General features: G+C 39.8%; 1 protein-coding gene across 3 annotated transcripts in view; it reads left to right on the forward strand.

The window, feature by feature from the left end:
- LOC140194974 (protein unc-13 homolog B-like) overlaps positions 1 to 19,451 on the forward strand; it is a 520,982-nt gene that overhangs the window by 379,275 nt on the left and 122,256 nt on the right. For all 3 annotated transcript variants that reach the window (XM_072252479.1, XM_072252480.1, XM_072252481.1), the window contains exons 13-16: positions 929 to 1,003; positions 4,126 to 4,345; positions 4,800 to 5,027; positions 13,928 to 14,069. In XM_072252479.1, coding sequence (XP_072108580.1) covers positions 929 to 1,003; positions 4,126 to 4,345; positions 4,800 to 5,027; positions 13,928 to 14,069 — 665 coding nt within the window. The remainder of the gene's footprint in view (positions 1 to 928; positions 1,004 to 4,125; positions 4,346 to 4,799; positions 5,028 to 13,927; positions 14,070 to 19,451) is intronic.

Genomic DNA, 19,451 nt, shown 5'->3' on the forward strand with positions numbered 1-19,451 from the left:
CTTGGACCTTTGGGCACTGTTGATCTATGATTATTTTTACTTTGGTGTTTCCCTTCATTTGATAGTCAATGAAATATGGTCCATTTCAGATCAGATAAAGGATCATGAGATAATGTATTTTCAGGTTTAACTTCCAGGATGTGCCATGCAGAAAATTTAAGGCTTTAGAGTTTTGGCATTTTGGTACATTGTAAGCAAATAGAATTTTTGGTGTCATAAAGTTTTAATGTCACATAGGTGCTTATGTGGAACTTAAACCTTGTGAGGATTTAATTTTTATATTATTGTTAGTAATATTTTTATGAAGTTCTTTTATTTGCCTGTGATATTCTTCTGAAAATGTCGACCCATATCAGGTTGCATTTTCACATGTATTTCACAAAATATGCAATAGAGTCATAGTCAGAGAGCACCACCATCACAAAAACAGATCCTTTAGCCTATCTAGTCCATGTTGAACTATTATTCTGCCTAGTCCCATCGACCTATACCATATTATTTTGCCTCCATTTAGCGCCAAAGGCTGGTGTAGTATCTCATTCACGTGATAGCTCAGATCAGTAAATGGCATAGATAGTGTGATTTGGAGCAAATATATAATTTGTCAACAGATTCACTAGAAGAACTATTGCAATTAATACCCAAAAAACCCTACTGTTTTCATGGTCTTGTGTTCAGAGAGTATCCTTTACAACAGCCTTTTATGAATAAGGTTCAGTTTTTTAGCAGCACAGGTTAACCACTTGTGTGCAGATAATTTTGTCTTAAACAATTTCACGGTTTTCAGTTCAGATGTATGTGGTTATTAATTTATATTATCCTAATCCATATTCAGTACAATTTAGTGAGTTTCTTCTGCATGTTTCCTGTTTTGTCTACAAAATTACATTGATCTTTCATTTATATTATACCTGGTTTTACATTACAGTCACTTGTTCAATCAAGAAAAGCTGGCATTACCTCTGCAATGGCTACTCGTACTTCCTTAAAAGATGAGGATCTGGTAAGAGCTGGAACTTGAAAATTACCTTTTACTTCATTTCCCATTGCTCTTCATTATTTGTTTGTGCGCATATACAATTCAACACTAGCCACTTGTTTTGTGTCTGCCTGAAAGGAGACAAATCTCAAGGTTGTATAATGTATAGATATTTCTTGGGTCGACCATTACCAGCTCCCTGTCCCTTAGAGCAGAGGTGAACAGCAGAATTGCCAAAGCTGCGGCTGTCATGGCCAGACTGAACAAGTGAGTGTGGAGCAACAGACAGCTGACAAAAAAGACCAAGCTGTGTTTGTGTGTACCAGGTTTGTGTGCTCAATATACTCATCTACACCAGTGAGGCTTGGACGCCATACATCAGCCAAGAGAAGAGGCTAAACTCATTCCACCTCCGCTGCCTCAGGTGCATCTTGCACATCTCCTTGCAGGACAGAACCACCAACACAGAGGTTCTGCAGTGGGCTGACACCTTCTACATCCACATACTACTCAGCCACAGGACACCTCAGATGGTTGGACCATGTCAAATGGATTGACCATGGACCCATTCCCACCGACATGCTGCACGGTGAGCTGAGTGAGGGTTACCACCCACAAGGAAGACCATGCCTCTGCTACAGGGATATCTGAAAGTGTGACATGCAGCTGGCAGGCATCAGCCTCAACACATGGGAGGAAACAGTTGAAAACCAAATAGCATGGAGGACTGCAGTCAGAAGCAGTGTGCAATGTGCTGAGACAGCAAGGACCAACATGCTTATCAATAAGAGAGCCAGAGGAAAAGCCAGTGCTGCATCACCCAGAGCACCTTCCTCCTTCATTTGCAGCCGCTGTGAAAGAGACTGTCACTTTAGAGTGTGTGGTACAGCCACTCTAGAAAGTGTAAACAGCCCCAAGGCTACAACCCCAGGAACCATCAGAAAAAGTGTCACACCATCTTCTTTCAAGATGTATGGATGCCAACAATGACGACGTTGAACCTCAATTAGTTGATATGTTTGGTTCAGCTGGGAGTGTAAAAGTTTGAAGTTGGAACTCAACACAATATCAAAATATTTCATAAGTAATTGTATTTTCTCATTCTGCACTTCAAACTCATACATTTACAAATTTTACAAGAGATGAGATGAGTTGAGGACCAGAAACTGCAACTTTGTAATGAAGTTATTAGCCTTTTTAACCAGTCACACAGTTTTTTTAACCTTAATTATATGAAGGTGTTAAGTTCTACTTTAGATATTCTGTTTAAACATTTGTCGTCTTTTATTACAGTAAAAATAATAAGGATCTATAATTATACAGCAAATGAGAAAGTCAGTTCTTTGACCAGCGGCATGACGAACCATAATCACCACATGGCAAATTTCTGATTCAAGCTGGTTACTGGAGAATAAGATGGATGGGATATAGAATAACTAAAATGAGAATAGTGAAAGAGAAAAATACAGGAAAGTCTACAATTTTCCAAAGAACTACTTCTTCCAAAAATACAGTGCCTATAAAAAGTATTCACCCTCTTGGAGGTTTTCATGTTTTATTGTTTCACAACATTGAATCACAGTGGATTTAATTTGTCTTTTTTGACAATGATCAACAGGAAAAAGTCTCTTTCGTGTCAAAGTGAAAATAGATCTCTACAAAATGATCTAAATTAATTACAAATATAAAACATAAAATAATTGATTGCATTAAGTATTCACCCCTTTAATATGACACACCAAGTCATCACTGGTGCAGCAAATTGGTTTTAGAAGTCACATAATTAGTTAAATGGAGATCTGATTTTGGAGACCTGTGTATAGTCAAGTTGTTTCAATTGATTATAGTAAAATTATACCTGTATCTGGAAGGTCCAATTGCTGCTGAGTCGGTATCCTAGCAAAAGCTACACCATGAAGACAAAAGAACACTCCAAGCCACTCCGTGAAAAAGTTATTGAACATCACAAATCAGGAGATGGATACAAGAAGATTTCCAAGTCACTGAATATCCCTTGGAATACAGTTAAATCAATCATCAAGAAATGGAAAGAATATGGCACAGCTGTAAATCTCCCTAGAGCTTGCTGTCCTCAAAAACTGAGTGACTGTGCAAGAAGGTGACTCATGAGGGAGGCCACCAAGAGACCTATGACAGCTCTGGAGGAGCTATAAGCTTCAGTGGCTAAGAAAGGAGAGACTGCACATACAGTAACTGTTGCCTAGGTGCTTCACCAGTTGCAGCTTTATGGGAGAGTGGCAAAGAAAAAGCCACTGTTGGAACAAAAACTCACATGAAATCTCGGCTGAAGATTGCCAGAAGGCATGTGGGAGGCTCTGAAGACAGCTGGAAGAGGGTTCTATGGTTTGATGAAACTAAAATTGAGCTTTTTGGCCATCAGACTAAATGCTATGTTTGGTGCAAGCATAAAGCCAAAGCTACACAGGAATGGCTTAAAAACAAGAGAGTTAATGTCCTAGAGTGACTAAGTCAGAGTTCAGACATCAATCCAAATGAGAATTTGTGGCTGGACATGAAAAGGGTTGTTCACTCATGGTCCCAATGCAATCTGACAGAGCTTGAACAGTTTTCTAAAGAGGAATGGGGAAAAATGCAGCGTCCAGATGTGCAAAACTGATAGAGATCTATCCACACAGGCTTAAGACTGTAATTGCTGCCTCTACTAGTGCATCTACTAAATGCTGACTTAAAGGGGGTGAATACTTATGCAATCAATTACTTTGTGTTTTATATTTGTAATTAATTTAGATATCTTTGTAGAGATCTGTTTTCTCTTTGATACAAAAGAGTCTTTTTTCTGTTGTTTTAAGTCAAAAAAACCAAATTAAGTCCACAGTGATTCAATGTTGTACAACAATAAAACATGAAAACTTCCAAGTTGGTGAATACTTTTTATAGGCTCTGTATATATTTTACATGCTTTGTTTTCACAGCCAGTCAGGCAAACATTTTCTGGCATTGCCATTCAGAAGGCAAACATCTTCTCGTTCTTGTAAGTGATGTAATTGCAGCAATTTGTAAGAGTGAGAGTGGAATTAAAACCTATGATTAGACATTTATAATAAATATATCTAAATCGTTTGAGGATTTTAAGTGCATCATAATACTTGTATTTGCCTCTGCAGAAAAGTCATGTTTATAAGAAGACCCTTCAAGCCTTAATCTACCCCATCTCTTGCACTACCCCACACAACTTTGAGATCTGGACTGCCACAACACCTACTTATTGCTATGAATGTGAGGGACTTTTATGGGGTATTGCTCGTCAGGGAATGCGGTGCACAGAGTGCGGGGTAAAGTGTCATGAAAAGTGCCAAGATTTACTAAATGCCGACTGTTTACAACGTAAGTATGTTTCAGATGTGTTTACTTATTTTATGAAATTTCAATTCAGTGTAACTCGCATCACATTTTAACTTCGTCTCACTTGTAAACCAGCAATATCCAGAATCAAAGATCAACTTATAGATTTTCTTTTGATATTGTACATCTTTTTGATGAAATCCTCTGTGGTAATGATCATGGTGCATTCTTCCATTCGTCCTTCTTGACCTTTCTGTAGACATTGATACAGCTGACCCTACAATGTTCCTCTTTTGTAGTCTTGCTTTGTGCTCCAATGTATTATGGCACATTTGACTTGTTCCTTTGTGCTGATTAGAGTATGCATGTACTGAATTAGTACATAAAATCTAATAAGCTTTTATAGCTATATGGTAATTCACATATTGTTCATTTAATAATGCTTTTATTTAAACCTTTCTGTATTAATTCAAACAGCAATGTTTCTTCGACACAGGTGCAGCAGAAAAAAGCTCCAAACATGGTGCAGAAGATAGAACACAAAATATCATCATGGCAATGAAGGACAGAATGAAGATCCGAGAACGGAACAAGCCGGAAATCTTCGAGTTGATCCGAGATGTCTTTGGAGTAACAAAAGTTGCACATGCCCAGCAGATGAAGACCATCAAACAAAGTGTACTTGATGGAACATCCAAGTGGTCAGCAAAGATTACCATAACCGGTACAGTGACAAAGATCAACCTCTTCAAATTGTTGGAATGGAATTTGTAAATTTCAAGTATGTTGTTCATGATACAGTTTTTATGTGATGTTGTATAAGAGCAAGACATCCTAGAAGATTCTGGAGATTTAAGTTTAAATCTCTAGTAGTGTGAATCCTGACAGCAACATACCACATGATAAATTGAAATTTTCTCATAGCAGCACTTACTTAGGAGAGCTAATAATTGATACTTTGCTGAGATTTCAGATTTAGATCATTTATTTTTGAGGAGGTGCCAGTAACCCCAAATCTCCTGTATCCTTAGAGAAAAATCTAACTCTGGCTTAAAACTGTGATTACTCCTTCCTACGACTCATTCTTTCTGTAGGCTTTCCACCCCAAACTGCATTTTGTTCATACTATCTAAGAGCCATGTGGACAACAAGCACTTGTTTACAATTTCTGCAGCCTGGGGATCATCTCTTTTTGTTGCATCGGTCCTCTGCAAGTTATTACTGTGGACTTTATGTATTCCAAAGGACTTTGGAGTTGTTTTGTTGCATTTCTGCAACAGAAGATCAGCAAACCTGCTCGTTGTTTGGAGCAAGATCTTTCTTTTTACGAATAAAACTGCTATACTTTGTTCTGCTTGCTAACTTTTTCCTGGTCTGAGTGTCCTCAATCTGGAATTCCATGATAAACACTGATCAGATGTTTATTTTAAAAAAAATTGAGTGACAGGTGATACAGCCCCACTTTGCTTTAGAATCAGAATCAGAGTCAGGTTTAATATCACCGGCATATGTCATGAAATTTGTTAACTTAGCAGCAGCAGTACAATGCAATATACAATAATACAGAAAAATAAATAAGTAAATCAATTACAGTAAGTGTATATATGTACATTAAATAGTTAAATTAAAAATAGTACAAAAACAGAAATAATAAAAGTGAAGTAATGTTCATGGATTCAATGTCCATTTAGGAATTGGATGGCGAAGAAAAAGAAACTGTTCCTGAATCACTTGAGTGTGTGCTCTGGCTTCCCTTCATCCTTGCCCATTATGTATCTGGTGTTTAGGGCAGCAAAGAAGGTCCTCCATCTTGACTCGGTTTTCACTACTCTCAGTTATACAAGTCCTGGATGGAGACTCAGGAATACCATCGCACTCAGACGTAGAATTATTCATTTTTGTTTCTGCAACAATTTTGTTTTACCAGTCCCAAACCTGAAGGATCAATGGGCCACTCTTTGTCTGGCCTCTACCCTTCGACCTGTTTGGCATTGGTGATCCTTACTAGTCCTCTCTTATTTTCTGTAATTTTGTCACCAACTTCCTTCATGTTATTTTTTTCCATTTCTTTGACTTTAGTGTTCATTTTTAGTATTCATTTCTTTGACTTTAGCAGTCTCCATTAGCATTCATCCATATATCTATATTGGAAATCCAAGACTCTCAGGACTTGTTCTCATGTAAGATCTGTGGCGTGTGTCTTGATTTGTTCGCTTGTGCCTGTTTTGCTCAAGTTTCCCTGTAGATATTACTGTTTTAGCATATTTTCAACCCTGTATCAGCTTATTAATCAGTGCCCCATCATGAACTCATCTGTATCAGAAGATGGCATCTGGTGGTCTTTCAGGTAACCGGTCATTCAGCTTTCCTTGAACTACATATTGTAAGTTGTCTATTTTAATATTTTACAGCTCTTGTATGATTCTCTGCTGTGTTTAGTTTTCCTTGCAGATGGATATTTCACTCAGGTTTCTTTTCAAATTTTCATAATAAGACCATAAGATGTAGGAGTAGAAATAGGCCATTGGCCCAACGAGTATGTTCCACCATTCAATTATGGCTGATTCTTATCTTCCCCCTCCTCAGCCCCACTCCCCGACCTTCTCCCCTTACCCTTGATGCCATGCCCAATCAAAAACCTATCAATCTCTGCGCTAAATATACACAACAACCTGGCCTCCACAGAATCCTCTGATAATGAATTCTACAAATTCACCACCCTCTGGCAAAAGAGATGTCTCCGCATCTCTTTTTAAATGGATGCCTCTCTATCCTGAGGCTGTGTGCTCTTGTCCTGGATTCCCTCACCATGAGAAACACCATTCCACATCTACTCTGTCTAGGACTTTCAACATTCGAAAGGTTTCAATGAAATCCTCCTCATCCTTCGAAATTCCAACAAATACAAGCCCAGAGCTATCAAATGTTCTACACATGATAACTCTGTCATTCCCGGAATCATCCTTGTGAAACTCCTCGGAACCCTCTCCAATGCCAGCTCATCTTTTGCTAGATAAAGAGCCCAAAACTGTTTGCAATACTCAAGGTGAGGCCTCACCAGTGCCTTATAAAGCCTCAACATCACATTCCTGCTGTTATATTCTAGACCTCTTGAAATGAATCCTGACATTGCATTTGCCTTCCTTACCACCAACTCAACCTACAAGTTAACCTTTAGGGTGTTCTACACAAGGACTCCCAAGTCCCTATGCATCTCAGATTTTTGGATTTTCTCCCTGATGAGAAAATGGTCTGCACATTTATTTCTTCTACCAAAGTGTATGACAATGCATTTTCCAACATTGTATTTCATTTGCCATTTTCTTGTCCATTCTCCTAATTTGTCTAAATCCTTCTGTAGCCTTCCTGTTTTCTCAACACCACCTGCCACTTGCTCAATCTTCGTATCATCTGCAAACCTGACAACAAGGACATCTGTTCCATCATTTACATCATTATATGCAGCATAGAAAGGAACGGTCCCAGCACCAACCCCTGCAGAACACCACTAGCCACTGGCAGCCAACCAGAAAAGGATCCTTTTATTCCCACTCACTACCAATTAGCCAATGCTCTAACCACGCTATTAACTTTACTGTAATACCATGGGTTCTTAACTTGTTAAGCAGCCTCACGTGTGGCACCTTGTCAAAGGCCTTCTGAAAAGGTGCAGGATCAGTTCATTCCAGAGGAAGAAAGATTCTAAGGGGAGTAAGGGGCAACCGTGGCTAACAAGGGAAGTCAAGGACAGTATAAAAATAAAAGAGAAGAAGTATAACATAGCAAAGATGAGGGGGAAGCCGGTGGATTGGGAAACTTTTAAAGAGCAACAGAAGATAACTAAAAAGGCAGTATGGGGAGAAAAGATGAGGTATGAAGGTAAGCTAGCCAAGAATATAAAGGAGGATAGTAAAAGCTTCTTTAGGTATGTGAAGAGGAAAAAATTAGTTAAGACCAAAGTTGGGCCCTTGAAGACAGAAACGGGTGAATTTATTATGGGGAACAAGGAAATGGCAGATGAGTTGAACAGGTACTTTGGATCTGTCTTCACTCGGGAAGACACAAACAATCTCCCAGATATAATAGTGGCCAAAGGACCTAGGGTAACAGAGGAACTGAAGGAAATTCACATTAGGTAGAAAATGGTGTTGGATGGACTGATGGGACTGAAGGCTGATAAGTCCCCAGGGCTTGATGGTCTGCATCCCAGGGTACTTAAGGACGTGGCTCTAGAAATCGTGGACACATTGGTAATCATTTCCAATGTTCTATAGATTCAGGATCAGTTCCTGTAGATTGGAGGGTAGCTAATGTTATTCCACTTTTTAAGAAAGGAGGGAGAGAGAAAACAGGGAATTATAGACCAGTTAGCCTGACATCAGTGGTGGGAAGATGCTGAAGTCAATTATATAAGACGAAATAGCGGCACAATGGATAGCAATAACAAGATTGGTCCGAGTCAGCATGGATCTATGAAGGGGAAATCATGCTTGACTAATCTTCTGGAATTTTTTGAGAATGTAACTATGAAAATGGACAAGGGAGAGCCAGTGTATGCAGTGTACCTGGACTTTCAGAAAGCCTTTGATAAGGTCCCACATAGGAGATTAGTGGGCAAAATTAGAGCACATGGTATTTAGGATAGGGTACTGACATGGATAGAAAATTGGTTGGCAGACAGGAAACAAAGAGTAGGGATTAACAGAGCCCTTTCAGAATGGCAGGCGGTGACTAGTGGGGTACCGCAAGGCTCGGTGCTGGGACCGCAGCTATTTACAATATACATTAATGATTTAGATGTGGGGATTAGAAGTAACATTAGCAAATTTGCAGATGACACAAAGCTGGGTGGCAGTGCCAAATGTGAGGAGGATGCGAGGAGGACATAAGATTTTTACAGTATTGTGCAAAAGTGTTAGGCACTCTAGCTATGTATATCTGCCTAAGACTGTTGCACAGCACTGTAACCAGCCTATAGCTTATCTCTACTTTTACACAGATCACCTAGAAAATTGCCAGACCTTGGGGGCACACTCCCCTTAGCAGTCACATTTCAGCAGCATAATATACTGCTAGGGAGGTGAGGAAAATGGTGAGAGAGGGAAGTCTGGACAGTTTTGTGCTTTTGGGGGAACCTCCATGTTGTGATCTGCCATGATGAGTTAAACCATGTGTATCCTCACATTAGTGTGTGGTAAGGGCTAAACTGGGTAGAAGAAATTGCAACATTGATGTCACCGACAGCCAACCAGAAAAGGCCCTGTTTATTTTCACCCCTGTCATCCTGACAGTCATCCAATCTTCTATCCAGTATCTTTTTCACTCTTTTATTCTAGTATCTTTCCTGTAATACCATGGGCTCTTGTTTTGTAGCCTCAGGAGAGAAAGACTCCCAGAGAGGGATGGAAAGGAGCATGGAGATCTGAGGGGAAATAAGACTATAAGACATACAAGCAGAATTAGACCATTTGGCCTATCGAGTCTTCTCTGCCATTCACTCATGGCTGATCCATTTTCCCCTTCCTTAGCTCCACTCTCGGGCCTCTCCCCATAACCTTTGATGCCATGTCCAATCAAGAACCTATCAAGCTCTGCCTTAAATACACCCAGTGACCTGGCCTCCACAGCTGCATGTGGCAACAAATTCCACAAATTTACCACCCTTTGGCTAAAGAAAATTCTCTGCATCTCTGTTTTGAAAGGGCACCCCTCTATCCTGAGGCTGTGCCCTCTTGTTCTAGACTCTCCCATCATGGGAAACATCTATTCCACATCTACTCTGTCTAGGCCTTTCAACATTCAAAAGGTTTCAATGAGATCCTTCCTCATCCTTTTAAATTACAGCAACTACGGACCCAGAGCTATCAAACGTTCCTGGAATCATCCTTGTGAACCTCCTCTGTAACCTCTCCAATGTCAACACATCTTTTCTTATCCAAGGAACCCAGAACCATTCACAATATTCAAGGTGAGGCCTCACCTGTGCCTTATAAAGCCTCAGCATCTTATCCCTGCTCTTGTATGCTAGCATTCTTGAAATGAATGCTAACATGGCATTTGCCTTCATCACCAACTCTACCTGCATGTTCACCTTTAGGTTGCTCTGCAAAAGGACTTCCAAGTCAGTTTGCATCTTGGATTTTTGGATTTTTTGCCCATTTGGAAAATAGTGTGTACATTTATTTCTTCCACCAAAGTGCATGACCATGCATTTTCCAACATTGTATTTTATTTGCCACTTTCTTGCCCATTCTCCTATCTGTCTAAGTCCTTCTGTGGCCTGCCTTTTTCCTCAACACTACCCGCCCCTCCACCAATTTTCTTGTCATCTGCAAACTTGGTAACAAAGCCATCTATTCCATCATCTCAATTATTGATATACAGCATAAAAAGAAGCGATCCCAGCTCTGACCCCTGCAGAACACCACTAGTCACTGGCAACCAACCAGAAAAGGATTCTTTTATACCCAGTGAAGGGAATAGTGTCAAGTGGGTAGAGCAGCAAGAAGGAGTAGATGGAAACAGGTAAATGAAGACCAGCATGGAGAAGGAGAGACACACACAAAACACCGTGGACGGAGTGAAGGAGGGATGCAAAGCAGTATAAAGAGAGAGATGCAGGGCAGCAGTAAAGGAAGAGGGAGAGACTTACACATAGAACAAAAAAGAAAACAGACGATGAAAATACATTTCAGCAACTGAAGGGAGAGAAACAAATGCAGAGCAGCAGTGAGAAGCCGATGTCCACAGGGTTCAGGGAAGCAGGGCGAGAGAGAGACCTGCAGAGCAGCTTCAGGAACAGCTTTGTCCCCTTTACCATCAGATTTCTGAATGAACGATGAATCAATAACCACTACCTCACTATTTTTTCCACTCTTTTGTACTGCTAATTAATTTAATTTTTTATATCTACTTACTGTAATTTATAGATTTTTAAAATTGTGTATTGCAATGTAAAATGACATATTTCACAACATATGCCAGTGCAATTCCGAGAAAGGAGAGAGAAAAGTGGAATAACTGCAGAAAGGAGTGGTGTAGAGATAAGAGAGCAGTGATGTAATGTTGTAGCTCTATAAAACCCTGGCTGGACCTTAGTTAAACTTGGAAGTTTGTGTTCATTTCTAGTCGCCTCATTAAGGAAGGGTGTAAAAGCTTTAGACAGGGTGCAGAGGAAATTTACTTGGATTATAGATCATGTTTTATGAGGATAGGTGCAGTGAGCTTTGGCTTTTCTCTTTGGAGCAAAGGAAGATGAGGATTGACTTGATAGAGGTGCACAAAATGATAGGAGGCATTGATCAGCTGGATAGCCAGAGTTTTTTCCCCAGGGCAGAAATGACTAAAATCACAGTGAATAATTTTAAGGTGGTTGCAGGAATGTCAGAAGTGAGATTTTTACACAAAGAGTGGTGGGTGTGTGGAGTGCCCTGCCAGGGTGAGGGTAGAGGCAGATACATTAGGGGCAGTTAAGAAACTCTGAGATAGGCACATGGATGATAGAAAAGCAGAGGGCTGTTAGGAGGTAAGGGTTAGATTTTATTTATTAATTAATTTATATAAAGATACAGCGTGGAATAGGCCATTTCAGTCCAATGGGCCGCACCGCCCATCAACACACCTATTTAACATTAGCAATCACGGGACAATTTACAATGACGAGTTAATCTACTAACCTTATTTTAGAGTAGTTTAGAGAACTCTTGGGATAAAATATAAGGGATTAAACTGGTGTTCTGGCATTGAAGAAACAATGTAGAGGCAGTTCTAACACCTAGACTTCTCACTGAGAGACTTTGTCCTTGAAATATTGAGAAGTTTGCGTGGTGCTATGTGAAAACTAAACAATTTGATTTTGTTAACTTGGTGGTAATCAAAGGTCTTTATATATGCAGAGTTAGATTAGTTGGACAAATTTACTTACTTGTGAGCTTAAGCATCTACTGTACTTCAGATCTGCTACAGGTCTTTAAAACTGAGCTGGTCTGGTTTTTACATGTGCCCGATCACAAGACATTGAATATGTAGACAAGGTGTTTTGTGAGGTTTAGTCATGGTCTTCTCTACTCATTTTTAATGCATTAAAGGGCTAAATAAAAAAACCCTTATTTTCCACACATCTTCTGAATTATTGTTGTCCATGGTTTTTCTTGTATTACATCCTCAATATTATGTAGTCATATTTGGTTAGATGCAGATATGCTATGTGATTATAAAGCTTAGTTTCATTATTACTGGTTGATGGTTTAGCTGGTCTTCTGTATTTATTCTCATGATCAGAATTAAAGATGGGTCATATTTTTGTTATTTGTAGAACTTCGTTGATAATGCTGATTGCTTAATTTCCTTCCATAATTATTTTCTTATAGGACATTTAAAGATGTCCTGAGAATCTGCTAAAAAGCTGGATAAATACGTTCCTTTTGTTCATCGATTTTGAATGTAATTAATGAAATGCATTATGACATTATAAATCTCAGTGTATTCTTTTGCTATTGTTTTTATGGGATTAAACTCCAAACCAGCAGAAGAGTGTTCCCAATGATATACTGAAAAGAAAGCATCAAATAATTGCAACTTCAATATTAATTTTTCATTTTTCAGAATGTGATTTCCAGGATTAGGATATATTAAATCAGTTTATAGTAAGCAGTCTGTATAGTGAATTCCATTTAATTGAGCCCTCATAGCATTCACTTATTTGGAGTAACTCTTAAAGAACAAAAAATAATGAAGAAAATCACTGGGATTTCCTGTGTTTATTTGGGACACTGTGCTGCTGAATTGGGACAGGACGCTATTGCAGGACAGTTTCTAACTAGCATCGGTCGTGTGCACTTGTGTGGCCATTGGACACTATACCGTACTTAGAGCGAGCAGTTTTTAAACAGCATCTGTTGCATGTGTTTGTGCTCAAAAAGCAGTGATTTTTGTCACTGATAGTTGGCAAGAAGCAAGTGTTTTACTCGCCATGGGTTCAAACGTTCAGGCTTGGAGATGCCAGAAGTGGCTGTGAGAAAAGATGAAACAATTTCGTTACTTCAACAAGTTAGGGACTACGAAGAATTTGAAGGTATTGACAATCATCTTGAATACTACAATGGAAATGAAGATTTGGAGAACTCAGTCATCAAAAGCATTGTACGAAGGCAGTCCATTCTCTGTACTAGGGTGTGTGCTGATTTTGTTCGTGCACAGTCAATCAAAAAAAAACATGGCAGCTACACTGGATGAATTCTTCTCATAACTATTAGGAATTAATACACAGTTTTATAGTACTGTAGAGGTATTGAAAGTGTTCTAATTTGTTCTATAATTCATTTACATATTATTGTTATTCAGTTAAATGGTAGATTGTTTTTTTGTTAATACCGTTTGAAAAATATCCATGAATTTTAAACTATTTGGGGCAGCCGCTTAATTGGGCCAAAAATGTACTGGTCCTGATGTGTCCTAATTAACTGTAATGCACTGTATTGAAATGGAGAATATTGAGAACTGCTGTAACCTTGATAGGCCTGAATTCTGGGCTTTGATTTCTTAACTCAAAGAACATTAGGAATTTAAAATCAATTTCTAGATCTATTCGGACTGTACTTAAGCCTTGTTTTCATATCTTCTTAGTGTTCTGTGCTCAGGGACTTCAAGCAAAGGATAAAACTGGCTCTAGTGATCCTTATGTCACTGTTCAGGTTGGCAAAACCAAGAAGAGAACAAAGACTATCTATGGAAACCTGAATCCTGTGTGGGAAGAGAAATTTTATTTGTAAGTTTTCTTATGAGATAAGGGAAAAAAGTTAAAATTGCTATTGTTCTGTATAAAATATCACTTTAAAAAGGTTGTGTTTTGGGATATTTAAACAATGGGTGACACATTTGACATAATGCAAAATCAAAATGCTGCAGATAGTGAAAATCTGAAATAAAGACAGACTGTTCTGGAAATGCTCAATTCATCAGCGAATGGCAAGTAAACAATTTTAGACTGATCATTTTAAATGGGGAATGATCAATATCAACAGTCAAATATTTGGCTGAAGTGCTGATGGAGAGTGAGGGTTGAAAGTATTTTGGATTATTTGGTCTTTTATGGAAAAGGAGTGACCTGTACAGGGATTTGATCTGAACTGGATAGGGACCAATAACCTTGCAGGAAGTTTTGTTCATATAGCACAGGGGTTTAAACTAAGGAAGCCCTGGACTGACAGCTTAGCCAGTGTGGAGGCTGACTCATATATGGAAAATAGAGCTATCCAATAGGGAAAGTTGGCAGACACAGGAAAGGAAGCATGAGAAAGCCAGGAATTTTAACTTCTGCAGGGAGCCTGATAGAGAAGATGGATGGGTTGAGAGTGTGCATCAGTAAAAGGCCTGAACAGATTAGATATGGCAAAGTTATTTCCCATGGTAGGGGATTCTAGGACAAGAGGGCACGACTTCAGGATTGAAGGACATCCATTTAGAACTGAGATGTGGAGAAATTACTTTAGTCAGAGGGTGGTAAATCTGTGGAATTTGTTGCCATGAGCGGCTGTGGAAGCCAAGTCATTGGGTGTATTTGAGGCAGAGATAGATAGGTTTGTGATTAGCCAGGGCATCAAAGGGTATGAGGTGAAGGCAAGGGAGTGGGGATGACTGGAAGAATTGGATTAGCCCATGATTGAATGGCCAAGCAGACTCAATGGGCCGAATGGCCTACTTCTGCTCCTATATCTTATAGTCTTATAGTAGATGAGATTATGGTATTGTTGCAATCATGGAAATGTGGTTCAGACCATAAGACATGGGAGCAGAAATTGGCCATTTGGCCCATTGAGTCTGCTCTGCCATTCCATCATGGCTGATTTATTTACTATGCCTCTCAACTCCATTCTCCTGCCTGCTCTTTGTAACCTTTGACACCCTCACTAATCAAGATCCATCAATCTCTGCTTTAAACATACACAATGATTTGGCCTCCACAGCCATCTGTGACATTGAATTCCACAGACTCAGCACCCTCTGGCTAAAACAAATACCTTCTCATTTCTGTTCTAAAGGGATGTCCTATTCTGAGGCTGAGGAGATACATTTTTTTCATGTTCACTCTATCTGGGCCTTTCAATATTCAATTGGTTTCAATGAAATCCCCCCTCATTCTTCTAAACTCCAGCGAGTACAGGATCAAAACAATCAAATGCCCCTCAAACGTTAACCCTTTTATTCCTGCGATCATTCTTGTGAACTTCCTATGGACCCTTGTCCTCTTGAGGAGGGAAGGTCAGCTTGGTGCTCTAGGGTGTCAACATTCATACACGATGGGGAGGTGTAGAAGTGGAGCAGGTGTTGCATTGCTGCTTAGAAACAGCACAATAGCAGTGCTCGGGGATTATTATGGAGTCAGTCAGTGCCCAATCAGTGAATGGGATTGATTAGAGAGGGCGAATAAAACTAGGGCAAGGGGAGTAGCCATTGTGTGAGTGGGCCAGATTCAGAGTGGCTTTGGCTCATCAGACTTGGGTGAGATAAGTATCTGATAAGTTTCACCTTCTTTATTCTTCATTCCTCGTCTGTTAGGGCATAGTTAGTGCAGTGAGAATGGCTCCAGGGGCTGTGTTTTGTTCTGTATGTGAGTTGTGGGAATTCTAGGAGACCTTCAGCCTCCCAGATAACTGCACTGAGCTGCAGCTACTCAGAAACGTGTTAAGGAACTGGAGCTGCAGTTCAATGCCCTTTGGTTCATACGGGAGAATGTGAAGGTGACAGGAGTTTCAGAGAGATAGCCACCCCTAGGCTGCAGGAGGCAGGTAGCTGGGTGACTGTCAGGAGAAGAAAGGGAAATGGGCAGCTAGTACAGAGTATCCCTGTGGCCATTCCACTTACTCAGTGTACCACTTTGGATACTGTTGAGGAGAATGACCTACCAGGGGAGAGCCGCAGTGACTGGGCCTCAGGCACCGTGGCTCAGAAGAGAACAGAGGTGAAGAGGTCTGCAGTAGTGATAGGAGATTCCATAGTCAAAGGAATGGAGATGAGATTCTGTGGGTGCAATTAAGATACCTGGATGGTATCTTCCCTCCCAGATGCCAGGATTAAGGATGTCTTAGGTGTGTCCATGGAATTCTAAAGGGAGAGGGTGAGCAGCTAGAATCTTGGTACATATTAGCACCAATGACATAGGGAGGAAAAGTGAAAAGGTCCTGAAGAGAGATTTTAGGGAGATCGATAGAAAGCTGAAAGGCAGGGGCTCCAGAGAAGTAATCTCTGGATTGTTGCCTGTGTCATGTGCCAATGAGGGGAAGAGTAGGAGCATTTGGCAGATGAATACGTGGCTGAGGAACTGATGCAAGTACAGGGGTTCAGATGTCTGGATCATTTGGATTTCTTCTGGGGAAGGTACAGCCTGAACAAAAGGGATGGGTAACAGCTGAACTCAAAGGGGACCAATATCTTGAGCAGGTTTGCTAAAGCTGTTCAGGAGGGTTTATACTAATTTGACAGGCGGATGAGATCTGGAGTGAGAGTGCTGAGGATGAGGTAGTTGGTTTACATACTTAAACAGTGTGTAGTGAAACTGCTAGCAAGGAGAGACTGATGACAGGGCAAAATTGCAGTCAACAGGATGAGCTGCAATGTAAAAAGCAGACAAAATCAAGAAGGTTGAATACAGGGCTGAAGGTATTATATTTGAATGTACGCAGCATATGGAATAAGGTAGATGAACTTGTAGCACAGTTAGAGATTGCCATGTATGATGTTGTGGACATCACTGAATTGTGGCTGAGAGAAGATTATAGCTGAGATCTTAATGTCCAATGATACACATTGTATTAAAGGATGGGTAGGTAGGCAGAGGGAGTGGTGTTGGCTCAGTTGGTAAAAAATGAAATTATGTCATTAGAAAGAGATGACATAGGGTTGGAAGGTGTAGAATAGTTGTCAGTAGAGCTGAGGAACTGCAAGGGTAAAAAGACTCTGTTGGGAGTCTACAGTGCCTATAAAAAGTATTCAGCCCCCCCCCCAGAAGTTTTCATGTTTTATTGTTTTACACCATTGAATCACAGTGGATTTAATTTCGCTTTTCTGATACCGATCAACAAAAAAAAGACTCTTTTGCGTCAAAGTGAAGACAGTTTTCTAAAATGTGATCGGAATTAATTACAATATAAAACACAAAATAATCGAATGCACAATTACTCAGCTCCTTCAATTCAGTATTTAGTAGTCATGGAGAATTTTAATATGCAGGTTGGTGCTGGATTCAAAGAGGGGGAATTTCTAGAAAGCCTAGGAGATGGCTTTTCAAAGTTCTCAGGGTTGAGCCCACTAGCGGATCAACTATCTGGATTAGATGTTGTGCAATGAATTGGAATTGATTAGAGAGGTTAATGTAAGAGAACCCTTGGATGCAATGATCATAATATGATAGAATTCACCCTGCAATTTGAGAAGGAGAAACTGAAGTCAGATGTATTAGTAATACAGTGGAATAACGGGAATTACAGAGGCAGGAGAGAGGAGCTGGCTAAAATTGATTGGAAGAGAACACTAGCAAGGCTAACAGCAGAATAGCAATGGCTTGAATTTCTGGGAATAATTTGGAAGGCACAGAATATATGTATGTATCCTAATGAAGAAATATTCTAAAGGCAGGATAACAGCAACCTTGGCTGACAAGAAAAGTCAAAGGCAACATAAAAGCCAAAGAGAGGGCATATAATAGACAATAATTATTGGGAAATTAGAGGATTGTGAATCTTTTAAAAACTAACAGAAGGCAACTAAAAAGTCATAAAGGAGGAAAAGGTGGAATATGAAGGTAAGCTATAGTATTAAAAAGGAAAGCTAAAGTTGCTTCATATATATGTTGAGATTTTATAAAGTGCTGGTGAGGCCTCACTTGGAATATTGTGAGGAGTTTGGGCCCTTATGTTAGCAAGGATGTGCTGAAACTGTTAGAAAGAATGTGCTGAAAAATCAGGAGTGACCTCACTGAAATCTATCAAATGATTGAAGGCCTTAATACAGTGGATGTTTCCATGATGGGAGAGTCTAAGACCAGAGAACACAGCTTCAGAATCAAGGGGTGTCCTTTTAGGATGGAGGTGAGGAGGAATTTTACTGCAAAGTGGTGAATCTGTGGAACTCTTTGGCATAGGCAGCTGTGGAGACCAAATCTTTATGTATATTTAAGGCAGAGGTTGATAGATTCTTGATTGGACAGGGCATGAAGGGATACGAGGAGAAGGCAGGAGATTGGGGCTGAGAGGAAAATTGAGTCAACCAGAGCAGACTCAATGGGCCAAATGGCCTAATTTTGCTTCTATATCTTATGGTCTTATATATAAAATGAAAAGGAGAAGCAAGAATAGATATTGGACCGCTGGAAAATGATGCTGGAGAGGTAGTAATGGGGATCAAGGAAATGGCGGACAAATTGAATAAGTATTTTGTGGAATTGATGGCTTTGTGGCCCAACTTGCAGAAAATATGAAGATAGGTGGAGGGGCAGGTAGTTTTGAGGAAGCAGAGTGGCTCCAGAAGGTCTCAGAATGCACAAAGAAGTGGCAGATAGAATACAGTGTCGGGAAGTGTATGGTTATACACCTGTTAGAAGAAATAAAAGTGTAGACTATTTTCTAAATAGAGAGAAAATTCAAAAATCTGAGGTGCAAAGAAACTTGGGAGTCTTCACGCAGTATTCCATGAAGATAATTGGCAGGTCAAGTCATCGGTGAGGAAGGAAAATGTAATATTAGCGTTCTTTTTGAGAGGACTAGAATATAAAAGCAAGAATGTAATGTTGAGGCTTTGTAAACAGTGGTGGGGCCTGACTTGGAGTATTATGAGCAATTTTAGGCTACCTATCTAAGCAAGGATATGCTGAGAGGGTTCAAAGGAGGTTTACAAAAATGATTCTAGGATTGAAAGGCTTGTCATATGTGGAGCATTTTATGGCTTTGGATCTCTACTCACTGGAATTCAGAAGAATGAGTGGTGACCTAATTGAAACTTATCACATGTTGAAGGGCCTTAATAGAGTGGATGTGGAGAGGATATTTCCTATGCTGGGCGAGTCTAAGAACAGAGGATGCAGCCTCAGAATAGAGGGATGTCCTTTTAGAATGGAGAAATTCTTTAGCCTGAGAGTGGTAAATCTGTGGAGTTC

This window comes from Mobula birostris, chromosome 3 (assembly GCF_030028105.1).
Source record: "Mobula birostris isolate sMobBir1 chromosome 3, sMobBir1.hap1, whole genome shotgun sequence".
Taxonomy (NCBI): Eukaryota; Metazoa; Chordata; class Chondrichthyes; order Myliobatiformes; family Myliobatidae; genus Mobula; species Mobula birostris.